Here is a 24,090-nt window from a genome sequence, read left to right as displayed (position 1 = left end):
TATAGAATGACAACAGCGGTACGTGGTGGTACGGTGGAAGAAGAAAACACAAAACGAACTATGCGTGCTTTGTTCTATATCGTACACGCTATAAAGAAAACAAAAGGGTTACGGATGTCTGCTACTAGTGTGTGATATTGGTAAAAGACGGTGCTGCTGTTGATAAAAATTTTAGCTATTTTATGATAAGTGCGACCGAAAGAATAAAAGAATGTAAAACCGGTGTAAGATGAAAAATACAAAAATGTCAATAAATTGAAGTTTATTTGAAAAAATATGCAATTTTTACAACCGGAAGTGCAGTAGCACCATGCCGGTGGTATAGTGATGTCAATAATAATAATAATAATAATAATAATAATAATAATAATAATAATAATAATAATAATAATAATAATAATAATAATAATAACAATTATTATTTATTATTATTATTAATTATTATTATTATTATTAATAATAATATTATTATTATTATTATAAACCTGCTACATGTTTTTTGCTGCTGATTGGACTTGCATACGCAGAAGTAACAGAAACGCAAGTTCGTTTCGTTTGGTAAATTTCGTTTCATTGGTTTGATCGAAATAGAGCATGAGATAGTAAGTCTAGGTTTAACTAGGTTCAAAAGTGTTCCAATTTGTAGGTCATATTTGTTACTGGCAAACGAACCAACTTCGGCTATTCCGTTCATCTGAATCCAGTTTCGGAAGAATTGGAAATGGTTATTAGAAACTGCAAAAAGGATCTCAATCACTTTTCTCCAAGATGGCCAAATCGATTTTCACAAACTTATTGGTTCAAAGTTTCAAACGGAATTTCAAAATTTGTGCTGGATACTACTTCCGGTTCCGGAACTACAGACTAAACAGGATTTTTAGAGTTTGTTAGATTAAGTCCGACCAAACTTTCCTATTTCTATACAATGAACAGTTGTTTTTGCGAATTCCACAGTAATATTTATGATGTTATGAGTAATATGAGAAAGGCATTATTGCACCACTAGGTGGATTGAAACAAGTTTTCTTTCGAACAACTACAAAACAACAGAACAAAATAAAAATAAAATGATCCATTCAAAAGAAATCACATTCTCTGACTCTCCCACTCTCCAAAAAGGATGCAGCATACTGCTGCAATAGTAACGCAATGTTGCAATAACTAGTTTGCAACAAAATATATCTATTTGTAACAAAATATATACATTCGCAACAACAGTATATAGCGTTCATCTAAGATCGACCATTCTCCAACACACTTAAATTGTTCTCTCGAATCTCGGCATAACTTTGCCGAGTTTTGAACAGCGGAAACTCGACGAATTCTACAACTACCGAAATTCCCAGCATTTTCAATCTGACAGTAAATTTGCATTTAAGGAGATTTTCGGGGTAATGCGAATATTATATTAACGAGATTTTTGTCGGGGAAAGGACCGAAACTATCGGTTTTCATATAAATGAGTTCCTCAGTTATAATTGAAATCCATATTACGAAAAAAAATTCAGTTTTTATCCCCACCGGGTTCGTACATCAAAAAAATTAGGAAAATTTGCCGGAAAAGTTGGAAAAATCCATAAAATTGTTTTGTATAGACAATGGGATTTTCCACTGAAGAAGTCGTCAATGATTGCTAGATCATCGATAGGTGTTTGGCGCATAACGAGTTGCATAAGTGTTTGGCCGTCGGAGAAAGGAATACTAGATCATAAAACGAATCTTTTGGCGCGCAACGAGTTGTTTTGTGTGAAGTTTTCACGTGCATACTTGATTCATGTGATTCGTCATTCCAAGCCAAATTCTGATATTGTTTACCAGAAGCTGCATTGTGTGCAATGTAATCAGTTAGATGATTATTGTTGGTCATCTTAGGCGTGAGTTGAACAAATCACATTATAGAATGATTTTTGTATGAATCAATGATAGGATTCTGCTGTTTAAATATTGAGATCAAACAAAGATTCTGGTAGATTGAAAACCATTAGTTGTGAGATTTTATGCATTGACTCGAATGATAAGCTGAATATTGGGACAATCACTCCTCATGTTCACTCCGCTATAACAAAAGAATTGCACATTATTTTCATATAAAACTTTCTGACTAATGACGTCCGACTAATGGGACGACTATTGATACAACTATAAAACGAATGCAGTGTTCATGTAAAAGTTAATGGACACAATATTTGAAAGAATGGTAACTTGAACTTTCGAATGTCCAAGAATTACTCATTTTATCTTTCGGTTTTTTAACAATATCAAACTAACTAAGGATTGTGAGAGAAGAAAGAATATGAAAAATATAGAGCCATAGTACTCAAGGAAGATTAAGGACTTGAAGATAAAGTGTGAAAAAAAATCGACGTAACAAGGTTCATTCAAGTAACCAGAAGGTTTCTTGCATCTAAACTTTTACCTTCTACCAGAAGAGTCGAACTTAGCGATGCGAAACATCCGAGTCTCTGATATGTCAAAAATTTACTAAATAATTACTGACTGACCAGAAGTCATAAATTAAAAGTAAAAATAAAGTTTTATCGCTAAATTGTTAATCATGACCTGTGATAGTCACGCTACGAACATTCATCACAAATGAATTTTAAGCCTGACATCTTGGATGAAATATCACTTTTGATCAATTTTTCACCAACGTTTAATGGAAAATTGCTTACATTTTATTACAATGTAGATTTTAATTCCCTAATAAAAAAAGTTAGCAACACTGCTTCAATGCATTCGTATTAGATTGCGCTACACAAAATAAACAAAACTAAATATTTTCTGTTACAAAAGCAGTTTGCCGGAAAAATAATTAGTTTTACGACAACATTCCATATCCATCAAATACATAAATAAATAAAATAAACGTAAATAAAGGAACGTAAATCTTTATATCGCAATAATTTCTGCAAGAGGAAATCCATATAAGAATGTGTTTGTTGCTAATCAAATATGTTAGTGAAGTAAGCTGAAAATGAAATAATTTTTCTCGAACAGTTTTAAGGAAAACGGAAGAGTTTTAGACTAAGATTTTTGCTTTTCTAGAATTGCAATTTTAAGCAGAATGATCTGGTTGGTTTATTTTTCAAGCATATGGAAGATTTATTGATTAAAATCAGGAAAAGAAGCGCCGGAATTTTTTTTTACGCACACATTGTTGACATTACTCATACGCTTGCATAGAGTCTTGCTCCTTAACAGCATAAGACGTTTGACAGTTCTACTGTCCGAAAACATAAATTCAAAAAAAATTAGGCGAGACGAATTTCGATGGGTCAGCTAGTATTTAATAAAACAGATTTTCTGGAAAATTGTTTTTTTGAGCTAGTATCCAATCAAGTCGTCAACATATTCAATAACAGCTTACTTGAAGTAGAAACTCACTCTATTACCAATTACGACATTCCTACGAAGAAATAAATTATTACATATTAATATTTACGAAAGAGTTTATCACAAATTTTTACGACTGTCAAAGTAAAAAGTTTGATTACATATTCTTACCAAAGTTGTTTGCAACGCTGTTTTGTTGCGTATGAACAAATTTGAAACAGATTTAAAAGTACTCGACGAATTTGTTTCAAATCAATGACCCTTATTACCGTTCTCACTTCCACTTTCACATTCACTTCACTTACATGTCACTTCACTTGATTTTCCCTATTACCAGTATCACGCATAGTGAAGTGATCACTGTAGTAGAAAAAAACTCATTTTTTCAGCGAAATGTTGGTGGCGTGATGTTCATAATGACATCAAGTTCATCCAAATAATTACTTTTGTCTTTGAAGCGACTGCCGTACTAAGGACCTAAATTCACTTCACTCGATTTTCGCCGTGATACCGATAATAAGGGTCACAATCACTTCACCGTGTAGTGATACTGGTAATAAGGGCCAATAAAAATTTGAAACACGAATAGAATACTGTTTTAATGGCATATCAGAAATTGCATCATGTTTATTGACGTCTCTCAATTCGGCACTGAAGCAAAATGGCTGCTTTGATGGTTTACCTAATATTTACTGGAAATAATAAACCTAATATTCCGATAAATACAATATTTGCCAGGATTTCTATTTGTTATATTTGTTTTCGATGAGATTAAAACCAAGCTTCAAGTATGTAATATACTAAAACTATTTGTTAGAGCAGGGATCGGCAACCTGCGGCTCTTTGGATGTAAAACTGTAGATCTTTAGTTATATACGCAAATATTATTTGTTTTAAACAAAATACTTGAAAACCTATCTCAATCGATTAACGAGGATTCGACATCATTTCTTAGCTTGTACTTGCTTTTCTCCAAGCCCTTTTTCCGTGACAAGCGGCGGCCATCGTTCATCAGTTCGACAATTGAGTTGATGGCAAAGTGTTTCGTAATCGAATTTCCGATCTGTCAATGTTGTTAATGTTGTCAATTCAATGTTCTTTCTGATTTATTATTTGATTGAAAATTCAAAGGGTGTTCGGCTTAGTTTTCGTAAGATGCTGTGAATTGTCGATATAATCCAGGCACAGGCCGAAATATTTGCTGTTGGCATTACCACCCAGTAAATCCGAATATTTCTGTAATCGGCGGCTTTAAAAAAAAACCGTTGGCGGCTGCAGTTATGTTGATATTTTGTATACAACATTGCGTACAATCATTCGAATATTCCATACAACATGAAAGCTTGTGGAATGCTGTGGAAAGTGAATTAGGGTAAAATGTCAGCCTTTAGGAAAAATAGTGCAATGCATTGAAACATTCGAAAAAGTGGACTTTTCACTGAATCAATGTTGGGAAACATATTGTTTTTGTAGACAAGATGAAAATCACTCATTATCATGTAGTTTCGGAACTGAAAGTTGTATCCGGATAAATTTGATCTAATTTTAATTCAAGTTGAAATATACTGAACCATGAAAATAATATTATAACTATTTTATAATTATTTTGTTCGTCGAAATGACAGATTAATGTGATTTACAATATTTCCTTATGAACAATGACAGACATTTATAAAGTATCTCCGTCATCTTTTTATCCCGAATAATTCAGTTCTAATTATTCTCGTTGTTGGTATTCAAGTTTTTCAATAAATCCTAATATTGATGCATATATTGCGCATTTTAGCTTCGCAATTTGAAAGTAATATGCATAAATTTGTAGGTCAAGAAAGTGAAAACATAAATTACTATCTCGAATATTAAAAACTTAAAGAGGGTGATAGGGTCTAAATTATGAAAAAATAAAAACATTGAATCATACTGAAAATCATATTATTGCGTTTGTATTTTGTTATATTAAGAATGTTTCGTGAAGTTTTTAAGTCAATCGAAGAAGAAATATAGGGCCTGAGCGCCGAGCTCTTACTTCCATAACTTGCTGAGTTTTGTTCCGATAGGCTTGAAAATTTCACAGAATATTCATGTAATGTTTATTATAAGAAAATAAAAATATAAATGATTTTTCAAAAGTGTTAGACCCTACTTAAAGTTTCGGATCATAATGCTATCTACTTAAAAAAACGAGAACAGTGCGGTGCTCATAGCAACAGATAGGGTCCAGACGTGCAATACCAAGATGAATCAAAGTTTTTTTTTCCGTACTTACTCTTTTTACGAATATTAAAGCACGAATCCGTAACCGTCGTCAGGGGAATTGGCTCCTCGGTGATGAATAGCACCCGATCGCGGCTAACTTTGGCGAACAGTAGAATATCACTAAACAGTAGTGTCCAGTATGGTTTCACCGAACGGCCCTCCACTCGTGATAAATCACCGCCTTAAAAACAGGATGATGTTCGTTTTCAATATTTTCGTTTGGAAAGGGGAAATTGGATAACGCTTACCGAAAATCCACTGCCTCCCGTGGGAAGCCAACTGAAATGGTTTACATTTGGTGAAAACCATCCTCGCTTCCAAATCCTGCAGCGTCAGCAGCGGTCGTCCTTCACCAATCGGTTCCATCAGACCGCCACCAACTGTTATCTCGCGATAAGCTGCCTGTGGAACATAATAAAAGAACCAAAATTTCATGATTTGTGGGTTTCCGGATGCGTTTCGTTTTCACCTGTAACTCGTTGATGATGATGTTGAAATTGCTATGCTCTTCACTATCTACTCGACATTGGGACGCAATCATTTGGACTAGCTTTAAAATTTCCCTAAAATGTTGCAGCGGCCTATGTATGAAGGTGGTTAAGTCTGGACGTTTCCGTGGCACCGGTGGCTCCGTTATAAAACGCATAAAATCACAGCTTGAATTTCTTGACTTGTTGACCTATGGGTGCAAGCATTCGTTACACGTTATGTTCGGCACAAAAACAGGCCAATGCTCTGATGGAAAATACTTACCAGCACACAGTCTGCTTTTTTCAAGCCATTACAGTACTTTTTGTAGGCCGCACACAGAGCCGTACTCTTGGACAGATAGACACGGGAAGTAAAGTGGATTTGTGGCTCGGTTTCGTCTTGGATGATTTGTTCCAGGATGTCTTCTGATATTCGTGATAGCTGATAAGAAAATTTATTGGCATTTTATGGTTCTAAGTACTGAACAGCGGCAGAGGCTGCTTACCTCGTCGATGTTCTGAAACAGAGTTTTGTGATCGTTCGGTGAGATGAGGTCTTTCCGTTCCCGTAGTGGGCTCACAAATCGTTCAATTCCAAAGTTGATTGCCGTCACAAAATGTTGTTCTCGACTAATCAACTGGTAGAGGAACTTTCGGCGATGATCATCCGGGAGTTGCTGTAAAATTGACTGAGAAGTAATGAGCATAATGTTAGTTGAAATGTCCGAATAGACTATTAACGGAATAATGTGAAGAATCGCACCCTTAGATTGTCGAAATAGAAGGTATAAAAGATTTAACATCGTTGATATTTCGGAAATAAATTGGATGTTCGTAGAGATTCAGGAATTCATAATTATATCAGATCTATGTTGGATATAAGCCTATTGAACACATATATTTTGACTTTAAAATATGCTGTTTTGTTGTTCAGAAAAACTACAACCATAAATTAGTAGGAAAGGGTTCTTTGGGTAGGTGTAGGGTACGAGGAAGCCAAATCAGGTGAACGAGGGTAATGACTAAGTAATAGAAACATAAACCGTTGCTTTTAACCATGGTAGCGATTTCGGTCTTAAATCGCTTCATTAATGCACGCTAATATTGACTTTTTCCTTATTTGAGGTAAAGTATGCTATGCCGATATCAAAAAAACAATATTGGCAGGATATCTTTCTCATCTGCAGCATCTTGATTAACTAGGGCATTCCTTTTCCGATCATCCAGTACAATTTCATGTAACAGATCGGCTGAAAAGTTCGTATCGTTTCTATGAGAGGGCGCCACTAGAATTAAATCCATACCATTTTCAGTTAGTACCAACCTTCAAAAGATACGTGTATAAATTTGACAGCTGTCTGATTATTAGTTTGTGAGATATTGCATTTTGAGTGAAGCTACTTTTGTTATTGTGAAAAAAATGGAAAAAAAGGAATTTCGTGTGTTGATGAAACACTACTTTTTGATGAAAAAAAGTGCCGCCGATAACAAAAAATGCCTTGATGAGTGTTATCCAGACTCTGCATCGGGCGAAGCAACAATTCGTAAGTGGTTTGCAAAATTTCGTACTGATCATTTGAGCACCGAAGACGATGAACGCAGTGGACGTCCAAAAGAGGCTGTTACCGATGAAAACGTGAAAAAAATCCACAAAATGATTTTCAATGACCGTAAAGTGAAGTTGATCGAGATAGCTTACACCCTAAAGATATCAAAGGAACGTGTTGGACATATTATTCACGAATATTTGGATATGAGAAAGCTTTGTGCAAAAATGCATAATGGGTGCCGCGTGAGCTCACAATCGATCAAAAACAACAACGAAAAACCATGCTGAAATTGAACGAATTGGGCTTCGAGTTGCTCCCTCATCCACCGTATTCTCCAGATTTGGCCCCCAGTGACTTTTTCCTGTTCTCAGACCTCAAGAGAATGCTCGCTGGTAAAAAATTCAGAAGCAATGAAGAGGTAATCGCTGAAACTGAGGCCTATTTTGAGGCAAAGGACAAATCGTACTGCAAAAATGGTATCGAAAAGTTGGAATATCGCTATAATCGCTGTATCGCCTCTGATGGCAATTATGTTGAATAATAAAAACGAATTTTGGCAAAAAAATGTGTGTTTCTATTAAACGATACGAACTTTTCAGTCGAACTGTTATTATGAATATTATTTTTTTTTATAATAAAATTTTTATTCTGGCCTTTTTGCGTAAAAGCTTTACGTGGCTTACATTTTTGGAATCGCCGTTGTCCTTTGGTATGGTTGTCTCCTTGTCCAGTTTATCAAATGGCAGACCGTAATGAACAGCTTTTTAGCAATATCGACATGTGGCCATCTGATTGTCATAGGTAACAAGTGATTTACACGGAATTCTTGTATCCTGACCGAAAGTCACATAAGAATGTATAGGCCTCTTCAAGCGCATGCGTAACAAACTTACGCCATTTAGAATATCGGGGAAACAGTTCTTCCACTTTTATTTTTCGATAGAGAGAATCTCTCCGTATTGGGACATAGTTTTGCGAATATAAGAATCGGTGACGCTTGAGGGAAGATGCACACGCACTTTTATAGCACTATCTTCCATATATACTGGAATGTTGTACTTAATGTTCTCGTGTTCCACATAGTGCACATTGTTATTGTCTTTTGCGAATTGAATTGCATTTAACTATTTATAAAACTGGATGCAAACAACATTATGTGTCTTATTGCATTGAAGTAAATGCACACGTTAAATGTCAAGATGCATTTGCTCCTTAAGCAAACCTCCAAGTTGTCGTATCGAAGGTCGAATTTTACACTGTCTGAATTCAACAACAATTGTATTCTTTCGTGTCGGCGGTAGCTTTTGTTCGTTTGGTTCACTCATTTCGAGGTCGTTCTATTGTTCACTACACAATACTGTACTTGGTTTCTTCCGAACGTAAGCGGTTTTGTTAATCGACTGATTTGGACGAGATGTGAAAGCGAACTGTATTATTATTATTATTATCATCATCTTTTTTTACCCCGGTTTCATCCTCTATTTTATGTGGTTTTGACTCTGTTCTGCTTCGTAGGACATGCGACTGCGTGCCTTTTTATCAGCGGCAAGTAACTCACGTAATTCTCAAAACCTTCGGCCCCTCGCCACCCCCTCTGGATACGTGGCTGTCGGTAACATTTAAAATAATGAAACCCTTGAATCTTGTGATAAAACATTTCAATTTACTAGAGTATTCAGAAAATATCAAGAAAATAACTTCCTTCGTGGATATAATAGAACAAATAATTCACTTGAATAATATTGATGCTTATTTTCCTTCAAAATTACATGCAAGTTTTCGTTTCGATAAGATATGTCATCGTGCTAATTCTGATCAGTGTATTCCATGTCGTTGTAGGATCACTTCTAATCATTTCAAAATTTTGACATTACCTTTAGATTTTGCGACTAAGTGACTCTTCGATATGTTAAAATTGGGATGCCAAAACTCTTGCCAAGTTTTTCAACACCTCTAACTTACAAAAGAGTAACATATGTAACGCCTCGTAACATTTGTACCTTTGAAAAAGTTAACACATGTAACATTTTGTAACACCTAAAACACACAAACAGGTAACGCAGGTAATGTTTTGTAACGTCTAAAACTTATTTCAAGTAACGAATACAACGCTTCGTACCGAAAAAGTAACTTTAACTTACGAAAAAATAACGCATGAAACCCTTTGTAACGTCTGTAATTCACAAAAGAGTAACGCACGTGACGCCTACAACTCCCAAAAAACGAATACATGTAACGCCTGTAACTAACAAATAGTAACGTTTTGTAACGCTTGTAACTTACAAAAGTATTGCATGTAACGCATTGTAACACTTGTAACTTATAAACGAGTAACACTACGTAACATCTATAACTCATAAAAGGTAACGCATGTAACACTTCGTTACGTCTATGGCTCACAAAAAAGTAACGCATTTAACGCTTCTCAACACCTTTAATTTACAAAAAAATGACGCATGCAACGTTTCGTAACAGCTATAACTCACGAAAACGTTACGTATGTAAGGCTTCGTAACGCCAAAAAATTATAAAAAAGTGACGCATGTCACGCTTCGTAGTGTATAATTCACGAAAAAATAACGTATGTAACGCTTTGCAACACCTACGCAACACCTACAATTTACTAGAAAGTTATGCATGTAACGTTTCGTAACATCTATGACTCAAACAAAGTAACGCATGTAACGCTGCGTAACGTCTATAAGTCACGAAAAAACGTATGTAACGCTTCGTAACACCTCACAAAAAAGTAACGCGCATAAATTACAAAAAATTAACACATGTAACGCTTTGTAATGTCTGTAATTCATGAAAAAGTAACGTATGTAACACCTCTAACTTCTTAGAAGGCAACGCATGTAACGCTTCGTAACGCCTATGACTAACAAAAAAGCAACGCATGTAACGCTGCGTAACGCCTATAACTCACGAAAAAAGAACGTACGTAACGCTTCGTAACGCCAATATATTACAAAAAAGTAACGCATGTAACACTTCGTTATGTCTATAATTCACGAAAAAAAACGTATGTAACGCTTCGTAATGCCCATGACCCACAAAAAAGTAGTGCATGTAACGCTTTGTAACAGCTAGAACTCACGAAAAATAACTTGTGTAACACTTCGTAACGCCAATAAATTACAAAAAAAGTTGCGCATGTAACGCTTCCTAACGCCTATAACTTACAAAAACGTAACGCATGTAACACTTCGTAACACCTTTATCTTACAAAAGAGCGACGTATATAACACTTCGTAACACCTATAACTTCCTTAAAAGTAACGCATTGTAACTAGTTTACACAAGAATCTAGCCTTTCTAACGGTTTTTAACATTCGTAATTTCCACAAAAAATCACATATGATTCGTAACCCTCAGTTTAAGAAATTTATCGTATGAAACGCTTTCTAGCTTCATTAACTTAACGTAACGCTTCCCATATCACGATAATATAGAGTGAAACGCTTCGTCGAATGGAACATTTTTACATATTAGTATGGGGTATAGCGTGATGGGTAAGTCGATACTTTTCACGGAACCCGCCTTGGTTCGATTTCCAACCATGTCATGAGCAGTAACTCATCTCGCATTAAAATTTTTTTTTTGTTTTTTTTTATTATATAGGTTTTTAACTTAATCACATTATCCATCCTCTCCACTGATATTGGTCAGGTACGGGCACAGAAAAAGATGTGTTTGTCAGGTTCGAGTCGGGTACGGGTAAAACTATTTTATTTCCGATCGGGTTCTGGTCGGTTTGGGATTTTATAAATTCTTACCCGATCAGATGGTAACAACAGAATTATAACAACCGGAATATTGAATTTATTTCAGAAATATTTTGTAACAAATTTTGAAATATTTTTGGCTGGTAAGCTAAATCATAACAAAAAAGACTTTAGCGGGAACAAAATCGTAACAGATTTTGAAACGGTTATATCACAATTATTATTGAATTTGATATAACTAATAAATTGATTGATTGATTGATTTTTATTTAGGAGGTTTTACACTTTTGTGCATTCGCCTCTTATAACTAGAATTTAGATATATCCAAATGATATATTAATTTAATCATTAAAATACTTGTCTCATGTGCGTGAACCTTTAAAAATATTAAATAATTAGCATCATATAGGGAAGATTGGGGCTACTTGAACCACTTTTTTGTGAATTGATATATCTTTTAAACTATTTGGGGTAAAATATGTTTCACCTACGATTAATCAAAACAAACCTTGCGTTCCGATATTCAATGTAATCAATTAATGTAAATTCACTTTTTGACATAAATAGCAGCTTTTTACAATCTTATGTCAGATGGTTCAAGTATCCGCATGCATGGGATAATTGAACCACCTTCGAGGAAAAAATAAAAATATTTAGAACCATTAAAAAAAAGTATTATATTTTTTAACATGTCTCTTTAAAAAAAATATATATATATAAATATCAGATTTATTTAGTATAATGTATGAAAGGGCTTTGTCTACCTATGTTTGCAAAACTGTAGCGATAATACTTTTTCCTCGAGTTTTACAGTTCCTTGGTCTAGCCTTTGAGAACCCTCGTATGTTTTCTGGTAATTGTCTTGGAAAAATTCACGCTTTTATTAGCATTCTATTGTTTTTGTCATTATGGATGCCAACGGAATATTGTCAATGTCAGAGAACATATCAGACTGAATTGAATCAATGGTAGCAACAATTTTAGAATTTTCAACGATGTTCTCGGTACTCAAGCTTCTGTTGGTAAATTTACTTCCTAGAAAGTCTGATGCAGAAAATGTTTGTGAAATCCCTGTCTAGTAAATTCCAGATTTTATATTCGTTGGGGTAATTGCAGTGTCATGCGCAGCATTCACGCATTCTGCAACCTCGTAAATTGTCAATGGTTGCTGCAAAGATCTGCATCCAGAAAATGGTCGTAAGCTGATTTAAATGAACTGTAGCAAGTTCTGTCTAATGGCTGCCTATTATAACCTCTAAAATGCATTCAGTTTTATTTGCTAAGCCGAGCGTATTCGGCACATTATTTTTCAACATTTTACGAATGTTCCACTGCAACTATCGGGCTGATCGGACGCAAGTTCGTGTTTCTCCAGTGGTGCGGTAAATTGTTTTATTCCGCTTTCAAGGTCATTTCGTATTCTATTGTCTGAATCAGTGCGGTCGAGTGATAGTTCGAATTAATCCGTCTTCAAGGTCAATTGTGAGTTGTGTAAAGAAGCACTGTGTGGTACCGTTAGCCAGCGCCCAGCTGGGCGCTGCTGCTATATTGTTAACAAATACATTGGACAGTGTATAGTGAAAAAACGTATAAGATTCCATTGTACAGTGCAGAAAGAGACTGCAAAAAAGTGCTTTTTCCTCTAGGAGGTTTTTTGCACTTTATTGATCAGGAATATCCACCGATTGCCTAGGACCGGGCCTTGTCTGCCGTTCACCCTTTGAGAGCTAAAGCTAAGTATTTTTGCCTTTTTCTTTTTTCCCCCTGTTCTTCAATACCACTACATTTGTCCTCCAATATTTACCCGCACGGACACATTTCCGTGCCATGACAGAAGGCACAGAATTGCCTGACCTCCCTCCAGATGACAAAATGGAATCATCTTATAGCCAAATATCTCGTGTAAAAAATTATCCCGATGGACTTGCACTCCCGGCCGGACCGTATGCGGTTTACATCCGGACCAAAGCCAACGGTAAAAAATTGAATCTTCTAAGACTTTCTGAAGACCTGTCCTCGCGATACAATACCGTACAAAAAATTGAAAAAGTACGCCCGGACAAGCTTAGGGTCTTGTTAGCCAGTGCAAAACAATGAGATGAGATAATGAGATCGTTCAAAATGAGCATTTCACGCGGGAGTATCGCGTATACGTACTAGCTCGCGAAGTCGAGATAGACGGCGTGATCACCGATCCGAGTCTGACTTGCGAGGACGTTCTTAAGCATGGGGCAGGCGGTTTTAAAAACCCCTTACTCAAGAACGTTAAGATACTGGACTGCAAGCAATTGCGTTCAGTATCGACCGCTGAGGATGGCACTAAGTCCTATATCCCATCAGACTCGTATCGGGTGACTTTCGTTGGCTCGGCTTTGCCTAACTACGTCCTCCTGGACCGAATTCGTTTACCTGTTCGCCTTTTTGTGCCGCGGGTCATGAACTGCACTAATTGCAAACAATTGGGACATACAGCATCCCATTGTTGCAATAAATCCCGGTGTATAAAGTGTGGAGGGAGTCATGCGGATAACTCCTGCAGTGGAGACAATGAAAAGTGTCTCTACTGTAAGGAGGGGCCGCATGACCTCTCTGATTGTCCCGCGTACAAATTGCGCCAGGATAAGATGAGGCGTTCACTTAAGCAACATTCAAAGCGTTCTTTTGCTGAAATGTTGAAGAGTGCTACGCCTCCAGTAAACCTGTACGCTTGTTTGGCAACTGACGAGAGCGAATATGATGACCCCCTCGAAGGTACATCTTCGGCTGTCCCTCTTAGCTCATCATACAGAAAGAGAAGAAATAAATCTTTTCAAAAGCTCCCTAGTAAGGGTTCGAAGATGTCCTCTAATGGGTCTCGAAAAATTACAACAACTGGTAGTGATGGCAAAAAACCAGAGAGAAAAGCTCCAGGCCTTGGAAAATTAAATTCCGAGCAAGCATTTCCATCACTTCCTGGGACTTCAAAACCCCCGAAAGTCCCTAAAGATCAGTCAGAAAATTTACCAAATACTGGGTTTGTTAAATTCTCTGATATTGTGGACTGGATCATGTCTACTTTCAATATTTCTGAACCTCTTAAAAGCCTGATAATGGCTTTTATTCCTACAGTTAAAACATTCTTGAAGCAGTTGACTGCAAAATGGCCCCTTCTTTCAGCGATCGTATCCTTCGATGGCTAAGACACCCACCGAGGTCACGGATACAATCACTGTTATACAGTGGAATTGTAGAAGTATCATCCCAAAAATAGATCCTTTCAAATTTCTAGTAAATAATCTGAAATGTGACGCATTTGCATTGTGCGAAACTTGGCTAACTTCTGAAATACCCTTAAACCTCCACGATTTTAACATTATTCGTCTGGATCGAGATGATTCCTATGGAGGAGTACTTTTGGGGATCAAAAAGTGCTATTCTTTCTATCGCATTAACCTCCCCTCGATACCAGGTATTGAAGTTGTCGCATGTCATGTCACAATTAAAGGCAAGGACCTTTGTATTGCTTCCATCTATATTCCCCCTAGAGCCTCAGTTGGGTACCACTGGCTCAGCAGTATCATGCAACTTCTTCCCGCACCGACGTTAGTTCTAGGAGACTTTAACTCTCACGGTACGGGATGGGGTTGTCTTCATGATGATAACAGATCAGCTATGATCCATGATATTTGCGACAACTTCAATATGACAATCTTGAATACGGGAGAAATGACACGAATTCCTGCACCACCAGCAAGACCAAGTGCGCTAGACTTATCCCTTTGCTCGACATCGCTACGGTTGGATTGCACGTGGAAGGTAATCCCTGATCCCCACGGTAGCGATCATCTGCCTATCGTAATTTCAATCGCCACCGGATTAAGACCATCGGAAACAATCAATGTTTCGTATGACCTCACACGAAACATTGATTGGAAATGCTACGCAAATTTGATATCTGAGAATCTAGAAACAACACAAGAACTTCCTCCGGAGGAAGAGTACACGTTTTTGGCTGGCTTGATTCTCGACACCGCGACTCAAGCTCAGACGAAACGTGTACCCGGCGCGAAAACTAACATCCGTCCCCCCAACCCGTGGTGGGACAAAGAGTGCTCAGAATTAAACGCGGAGAGAACTTCATCATTTGTCGAGTTTAGGAAAAACGGAACACCTGATAATTTTAGAAACTACGCGGCATTAGACGCTAAAATGAAAAGCTTGATTAAAGCGAAGAAAAGCGGTTATTGGCGTCGATTCGTAGACGGATTATCGAGAGAAACATCAATGAGCACTCTTTGGAACACAGCCCGACGAATGCGCAACAAAAACACCACAAACGAAAGCGAGGATATTCGATTTCGCTGGATATTCGATTTCGCTAAAAAAGTATGTCCGGACTCTGTTCCGGAACAGACAATCATGCGCGTCGCTTCATCAAACAGAAACGAAACACCTTTTTCGATGGTCGAGTTCTCACTTGCGCTTTTATCATGTAACAATAAATCTCCGGGGTTAGACAAAATCCAATTCAACTTGTTGAAAAATTTGCCTGACTCTGCCAAAAGGCGCTTATTGAATTTATTCAATAGGCTTCTTGAGGATAATATTGTCCCACATGACTGGAGACAAGTAAGAGTTATTGCCATTCAAAAACCAGGGAAACCAGCCTCCGATCACAATTCGTATCGGCCGATTGCTATGCTTTCCTGTATCCGGAAATTGTTCGAAAAAATGATTCTGTTTCGTCTAGACAATTGGGTCGAGACTAATGGCTTACTTTCAGATACACAATTCGGCTTCCGCAGGGGCAAAGGAACGAACGATTGTTTTGCGTTGCTCTCAACCGAAATTCAAATGGCATTTGCTCGTAAAGAACAAATGGCGTCAGTTTTCCTAGACATCAAGGGGGCTTTTGATTCAGTTTCCATAAACATCCTATCTGAGAAGTTGCATCAGCATGGTCTTTCACCAATTTTAAATAACTTTTTGTATAATCTGTTGTCCGAGAAATACATGTATATCGCGCATGGTGATTTGTCGACAATACGATTCAGTTACATGGGTCTTCCTCAGGGCTCATGCTTAAGCCCCCTTTTATACAACTTTTACGTGAACAACATTGATGAATGTATCAACACATCTTGCACGCTAAGACAACTTGCCGACGACAGCGTTGTGTCCATTATAGGATCCAAAACTGCCGATCTTCAAGGACCATTGTAAGATACCCTCGACAACTTGTCGACATGGGCTCTTCAAATGGGTATCGAGTTCTCCACGGAGAAAACTGAGCTGGTTGTATTTTCAAGGAAGCGAGAACCAGCACAATTACAGCTTCAACTAGGGGGTGAAACCATAGCTCAGGTCTTCACATTTAAATATCTCGGGGTCTGGTTCGACTCCAAAGGCACCTGGGGATGTCACATTAGGTATCTGAAACAAAAATGCCAACAGAGAATCAATTTTCTTCGTACAATAACCGGATCATGGTGGGGTGCCCACCCAGGAGACCTGATCAGGTTATACCAAACAACGATATTGTCCGTGATGGAATACGGATGCTTTTGCTTCCGATCCGCGGCGAACACTCATTTCATCAAGCTGGAAAGAATTCAGTATCGTTGTTTGCGTATTGCCTTAGGTTGCATGCAGTCGACTCATACGATGAGTCTCGAAGTGCTCGCGGGCGTCTTACCGTTGAAAAACCGATTCTGGGATCTCTCATATCGATTGCTAATCCGATGCGACATCTTGAGTCCGATGGTGATTGAAAACTTCGAAAGGCTTGTCGAGCTCAATTCTCAGACCCGTTTTATGTCCTTGTATTTTGATTACATGGCTCAGAATATTAATCCTTCTTCGTTTGTTTCCAATCGTGCTCATTTCTTGGATACTTCGGATTCTACTGTGTTTTTCGACACATCCATGAGAGAAGAAATTCGTGGAATCCCGGATCACGTGCGCCCTCAAGTGGCCCCAAATATTTTTTATAATAAATTTAGAACAGTCAACTGTGAAAAGGTGTTTTACACTGACGGTTCAAACATCAACAGGTCCACAGGCTTCGGCATCTTCAATCAAAACATCACCGCTTCTCACAAACTCAATGATCCGGCTTCAGTTTACGTCGCAGAATTAGCTGCTATTCAGTACACCCTTGAGATCATTGAAACCTTGCCCAAAGACCATTACTACATTGTCACGGACAGTCTAAGCTCAATAGAAGCTCTCCGGGCAATGAAGCCAGGAAAGTATCCCCCATATTTCCTGGGGAAAATACGGGAACACTTGCGAACTTTATCTGAACGGTCTTATTTAATATCGTTAGTCTGGGTCCCTTCGCATTGTTCCATTCCAGGCAATGAAAAGGCAGACTCATTGGCTAAGGTGGGCGCATTAGAAGGTGATATTTATGAAAGACCAATCTGCTTCAATGAATTTTTCAGTATCTCTCGTCAGAAAACTCTCGAAAGTTGGCAAACTTCATGGAGCAATGGCGAACTGGGACGATGGCTACATTCCATTATCCCTAGGGTATCGACGAAACCTTGGTTCAGGGGGATGAACGTGAGTCGCGATTTCATTCGTGTTATGTCGCGGCTCATGTCAAATCACTACACTTTCAACGCACATCTCCGGCGTGTTGGGCTTGCGGAGAGCGGTCTCTGCACCTGTGGCGACGGTTATCAGGACATCGAGCATGTCGTGTGGTCGTGCGTAGAGTATCGTGACGCCAGGTCGAAGCTACTGGAATCCCTTAGGGCCCGAGGTAGACCGCCTGAGGTTCCGGTTCGGGATGTGTTGGTGAGTCGGGATAGTTTATATATGCTTCTCATATACCAGTACCTTAAACACATTGATATACAAGTGTAATGTGTTATCCCTCGCTCAGAAAGTATAAACTCCACCTACAGCTTCGACACTAACATCCGCCCGATTCTCTCGATCCCCGTCCCTGTCCACCATCTTCATTGGAACTAACAAGATCTTTTTTTGTCACTAACTTTTTCGTTACCCCTTCCCTGTCTCTTCACCATCTCGATGGCAACTAATTAGATCTTTATCGTTTTCAAACATTTTGTTCCCACATCCCCTTTTTACCCCGTTTCCACAATATTTACTTTTTTTTTTCATTCTCTTCCGTAACATCACCATCATCGTCCACGGAAGGCCGCCCCAATCGAAAACCAGCACGCGGGCCACCCGCCGGGCCTTCGTAGCCTGGGGGTGTTTCCCGCGGACCCACACGGACCGAATGATGCGGCCAACATGGATCTTCGCCAACGGCATATGGAAGACCCTCATGCAATATTCAATTCACCGGCCACTACCGATCGCTTCTCGAGAATCCGCTACCGCTACATTACATAATGATACTATTCTAGTTTTAAGTTAGTCGTAATTAAGATTAGTAAATACCCTTGGCATCTTAGAGCTTAAGCAGTGTGCCTTAAAATTATATTATAATATTGAATAAAAAAAAAACATTTTACGAATAAAGTTGACCCGTGGAAATACCATCGCAGGTGGTAGAAAACCTCCAGCAGCATTGACGAAAGTGGCTCATGTAACCCCACAAAAAGTGGTTCATGTATCCCCACAAATCATTAACAGATTGAAAATGTTTTCAAGACGGCAATAAATTTTTTTTCTTTTCAAACTTTTTTGTGAAAATGAATGAATTTTTATGTACCCACGATAACAATTAATGTTATGCAGTTATGTACCACAGGTGGATCACAATAAACATTTACCAGAATAACGCGATTCGTGCAATTTCATGCAGAGAATAATTTTTATAATTAATAACAGTAACAACAAACGTCAGACGCGTGCACAAATATGTGTGGGGTTAGGTTACCGATAGGGTTATCAGTACACCTTATGATCGTATAAAAGTTTCTAGTCAATGAAGAAATATCCCTAATGGCTCATGTATCCCCGTGGTTCAACTAACCCCACCCTCCCCTACCATATAAACAGAAAAAACAGGGGGTTTTCTTGTTGTTTTTCATTGAAAACAAAAAATTAAAATCAAGCTTTTTTGCATTGTAGAGGTATGTTTCAAAGTAATAAAAAATAAAAAAAAGATTCATGTCGATTGGTTCAGTAGTTTTGAGGAAACGAACTTCGAAGTTTAGGGACCTCAAATGAATGGCTGGACGCGAATAAATTCAAAAACCATGTCTTCAAAAATATTCGAATTTCGTCTTCTGAAATTTGCATTTATGTTCTTGTTTAACTCATCAATTAAAGCAGTATATAAGATACCAATTTTCCAAAAAATACCCTCTTTAATTTGGAACAATGTGTTTAATTTCTAGGGCCATTGTCCAAAGAAAATTAATAGATCACTTTAGGATACCTTTTCAAAAAAAAAAATGATCTCATTTTCATATCTTTGAGTTTGAGTTTTTTGAATATATTTGCACTCAACCATGCTTTTGAAGGTTGGAATGGGGTTTTAAACCCGCTTTTTTTTTAAATATCCACACGACCAAAAAATTCTCCCCGTAATTCACCTAGTGGTGCGATAATGCCTGTTAAATATTGGGCTGATATTTGATTTGTTGGCTACGTCACTCACAAGAATATATCACCAGAACTAGAAATATTCGCCACACAAACTTGCTAAGCGACCTCATACATAACATCTAAATAAAAGTCTATTCGTGATTGGAAAAAGGGAAAGAATTCAGATTTCACAGATTAAAGAGTGAGTGCTATGGAAATGTTATACCTCTTTTTTTGCTTCTGCACCGAATCGAACGAAGCAGCTAAATATTTCGGTGGCATATTAGGGCAATAAAAGCCACAATTAAAAATGATCGTGTACTCTAATGCAGTGGCAAGCTTTGGTTTTATTTGTACTGTAAAGGGTGTGCAAACAAGGAATCCCGGTAGCAATCACTGCGCCTCAGTCGTGTTCAAACAAGGAAATAATAAATTTGTTTATCTTCCGTTTCGTTTTCGGTTTGATTGGTTTTGTATGCATTTGGTGCATGGCGGCAGTTTAGTATTAAGGCCGGTATTGGAAATACAACACTGAATTGGGAAGTTCAACCTGGATAGCGTGTTCGAAGAGACATATTCGAACACGATCGATCAAATTGCGTAGATGTTTGACTGGCGGAAATGATGCTTCTTTTGATGTGGAACACATCTTTATTTTCTATATAGGGATGCAAATCAGAAACTGAAGGAAAAATACACGTAGAAATATGGTCAGGTTTTAAACACTTACAGCTCAGTATATTTCGTATCAATTATTAATATTATTTCATTACTTGATTGGAAATATTTCTAAGATTCGATTTGATCGTACGTATTTTCAATTATAAATGATTTCAATTTCGATTAGTAGCGAGCAGTGTCGTATTTTGTCTGCTAAAAATCTCCGGCATACCGAATTTCCCTGCCATAGACGACGATTTTGAAGCAGTAAGCGATATATCAAAGTGAAAGCATCGCTCTGATTGGTCAATCGATGCAAAAGCGAAACTGTTGGAAGCACGCGAATTTGTAAATAGAAGCGAAATTATAGGGACCGTGCACGATTACAAGTAGCGCCATTAGTGGCGAATAGGCGAAAAAACTCTACCATAGCTTTACACTGTTACCATATGTTCACGCTGAATGAAACAGTCAAAAACCTGTTTTAATACAACATAGTGGTGTAATGATCTTTTTCGCACATCAATCATATTCTCATATATAATACTGTGGTATACTATTAAAAACATTTCTCTCCGATTCTTAAAATAAACCGAAGAGATTATTTGTGCAATAACTAGTATAACCTACAGAATGGAACAGTTCTCTGACATCGCTGAGAAAACGAAGTGAGTTCCACTATTGTAGGTATTTCGGGCACTGGAACCCGAGAACGTATAATCGAAGTTGGTTCGTATGGCCGTCAACTAACATGATTTTAATTGCAACCGAAAAATATGTTTAATTTTCGGTAGATCATTCATTTGAACCTAAGATTAGGAATACCGGACTAAATGTAAAAGTAAGTGAGTGAAACTTTTTACTTTTTTCGTTTCGACTCTTCAAGTGACGTACACTATTTTTAACACACTTTGCCGTATCATTCCGGAACCGACAGTCGGATCCGGATGAAATTCAAGAATTCCATGTAGAACCATGAGACCTTTCATTTGAATCTAAGTTGGTCAACATCAATTAAGTCATTTTCGAGAAACACACACACAAAGATAGATTGCTCAGCTCGACGAACTGAGTGGAATGGCATATGACACTTGGCCAATTTTTACTAGTCGATTTTTAAGTGATTGTATAACCTTTCTATATGAGAAAGGTAAAACAGTACAGCGATTCAATAAAATGATTATTTGTTGTTAGCTTCGTGACTCGTATTTTCAATATACGTCAAACTACTCGCGAGATTGCTAGCTTTTTTACAATTACAATTTATTTTCTTTCTCCATTCTGAGAGTATGGACCATCCTGCGAATTATTTGAACTTTTAGTTAAAATTTGACAGTCGGGCAGTTATTTTTTATCGAGTAGTTAAATTTATCTAAAACTGTGGCCCATTTCAAAGTTTGACGGATGGAAAATTATTTGGGTCTATTTTGCTCTGAAAATAAAATAATAGCAAGTGGTGTAATAATTGCAATTCAGTGAAAGTAAGAATAACTTCGAGATAAACTTACTTCATTTAAAAAATATTTTAACCTTTTATTGGGGTATTTTCTTTGAATGAAAGTATAAAAAGAAATTACACAGAAGCAATTTGTACTAATAGTCTGAAATTAGAATGTTTTAGTAAGATATTTTTCAGTGTTTCCGGTCAAGTCGATTAAAAAATCATCGTTTGAGTGTTTGAATTTGAGTGAATATGACAAATATTAGACACAAATCCAACTGCAATGACAGAAAATGACGTGGTCACAGTTAGATACAGAATGAATAATTCGATTCAAAATTTAATAGTCAGTTGATGTTGAACAATCGTTCGCACCACACGTGAATAATTCGATAGGGTTCGGAAAAAAATCCGCAGAGAAAATACGCTAGAAAGCATTTTCAAACTCAGTTCAAAGTTTTGCTATGGTAGCATTATTTTTTCTACTCGCCGCCTCGTGCGCTGTCGTCGCCGGCCACTAAACTACGCCCTCGTGCACGGTTCCTATAGTTAACGTTTCAGTCCTACGCGTAGCATGCTAGAGGTAGGTTGTTACTAGACAGTAAGACAAAAACTGCCATAAAACGATTAGAAGTTTTAATTGGTAAGCTCTGATCTTGTGTCATGCAAGCTCGGATGAAATTCCATGTAATGTCGTTTCGCCTGAGAAATCCCCCATGGTAAAGTTTGAATGCTTAAGATTAATTTCTAATTTATATAAGGTGAACTCGATTGATAATGAGAAAAAGTTTATCGTTCCAACCGAAATCGCAGAATGGTAGAGAAACTTAATGCTATAAAAATAACTGCTTTCATACAAAACTTGAACACAAGCTTGGCGAAAAGAAACCCACTTAGAAAAAAACGTTCAATGGTGGTCCTTCATTGGTCCAATACGTTGGATCATTGGTCCAATGAAAGTCCAATCAATCGTTCAACGGGAGGCCAACACGGGACCTTCGTTTGCCGATTTTGAAACAGACCGTTGAACCGAATGCCATTTTTTTCGTTCAACAAACCCGGCAGACAGAGGTCCATTGTTGAGCCATTTTTAACATGAGGAGTTGGAGTCCCGTTGGACTAGTTTTACTGCAGTTTTTCTGAAGTTTTTTCCACTTATTTATTTAAACTAACAACACATACCTGCACAATACTTCTACTTCACGTAGAATAACAAAAAAATTTCTTTCTATGTAAAGGTAACACTTAATTTTCACACTATTTTTGCAAGAGAAAAAACAACAACAAACCGTTCCAGCAAATTGAACGAATATTTCGTGCAATATATCGTTTAACAAGCGCTCAAAAACCAACAAAATTGAACGGCCTGCTGAGCGGGAGCTTAAATATCATATCGCAAGTATGGTCTAAGATATAATTGCATACATTTGGGATATTGGTGTAATTTCGTCGGCTATAAAACAAACAATGTTCGGTTTTGGTTCGTAATCAAGATCAATCTAAGCATACTCTCGTGCAATTGCGGATTCAAAAGAGTGACGATTGATTGAACTGTTTGATTGTAGATCAATAGAAATTTTGGTTGCCTTGTTCCACATCAATGGTCCGAACAACCCCATGGGGCTGATCCTTGTAGTTTTATCTCATAGTTCTAACATATTTCCTGCTGTGGAAGCTTTCTCCAGAAGATTAAAAAATGCATGGTGACGTAATAATCATAAAGAATACGATTTTTTCTCACTGAATGTTTCGACTGTGCGTTACACCATAGCTGCTCGAAATAACGTAACGCAAATGTGCACCATAGACCAATTTTTACAACTTAAAACGATAGATCTCGCTTTCTCACATAAAGTATCCAATGTTCGGCTCCGGAATTAAAGGATGATATTCGCAACAAATTAGTGAAATTTGCAGTTAATTTTCACTGAGATGGTTTTACCGATATTCATAAATTAAATTTCAAATGAAAGGACTTCTGATCCCATATAAAAATCCCAAAAATTTATTTCGATCTGACTAGATATTGCGAAATAAATCAAATAAAGACTGTCCCAGAAAGTATGGACGCAACCAAAAATCGCTGCCATTTCGCAATGGTTCAGAATCTGTCAATTTTTATGGCTGCGTCCTGTTGCTTACACTCTTCTCTAACCAC

General features: G+C 37.4%; 1 protein-coding gene across 8 annotated transcripts in view; it reads right to left on the bottom strand.

Annotated features, from left to right (window-relative positions):
• The window catches only part of LOC131437791 (uncharacterized), a 123,788-nt gene that overhangs the window by 47,402 nt on the left and 52,296 nt on the right, over positions 1-24,090 (bottom strand). For all 8 annotated transcript variants that reach the window (XM_058607373.1, XM_058607370.1, XM_058607371.1 and 5 more), the window contains exons 6-10: positions 6,566-6,748; positions 6,343-6,501; positions 6,059-6,268; positions 5,838-5,991; positions 5,600-5,770 (exon numbers count right to left, since the gene is read on the bottom strand). In XM_058607373.1, coding sequence (XP_058463356.1) covers positions 5,600-5,770; positions 5,838-5,991; positions 6,059-6,268; positions 6,343-6,501; positions 6,566-6,748 — 877 coding nt within the window. The remainder of the gene's footprint in view (positions 1-5,599; positions 5,771-5,837; positions 5,992-6,058; positions 6,269-6,342; positions 6,502-6,565; positions 6,749-24,090) is intronic.

This window comes from Malaya genurostris, chromosome 3 (assembly GCF_030247185.1).
Source record: "Malaya genurostris strain Urasoe2022 chromosome 3, Malgen_1.1, whole genome shotgun sequence".
NCBI classification, from domain to species: domain Eukaryota; kingdom Metazoa; phylum Arthropoda; class Insecta; order Diptera; family Culicidae; genus Malaya; species Malaya genurostris.
Note: the sequence above shows the minus strand (reverse complement) of the source record. Positions and strands in the feature narration are given on the sequence as shown.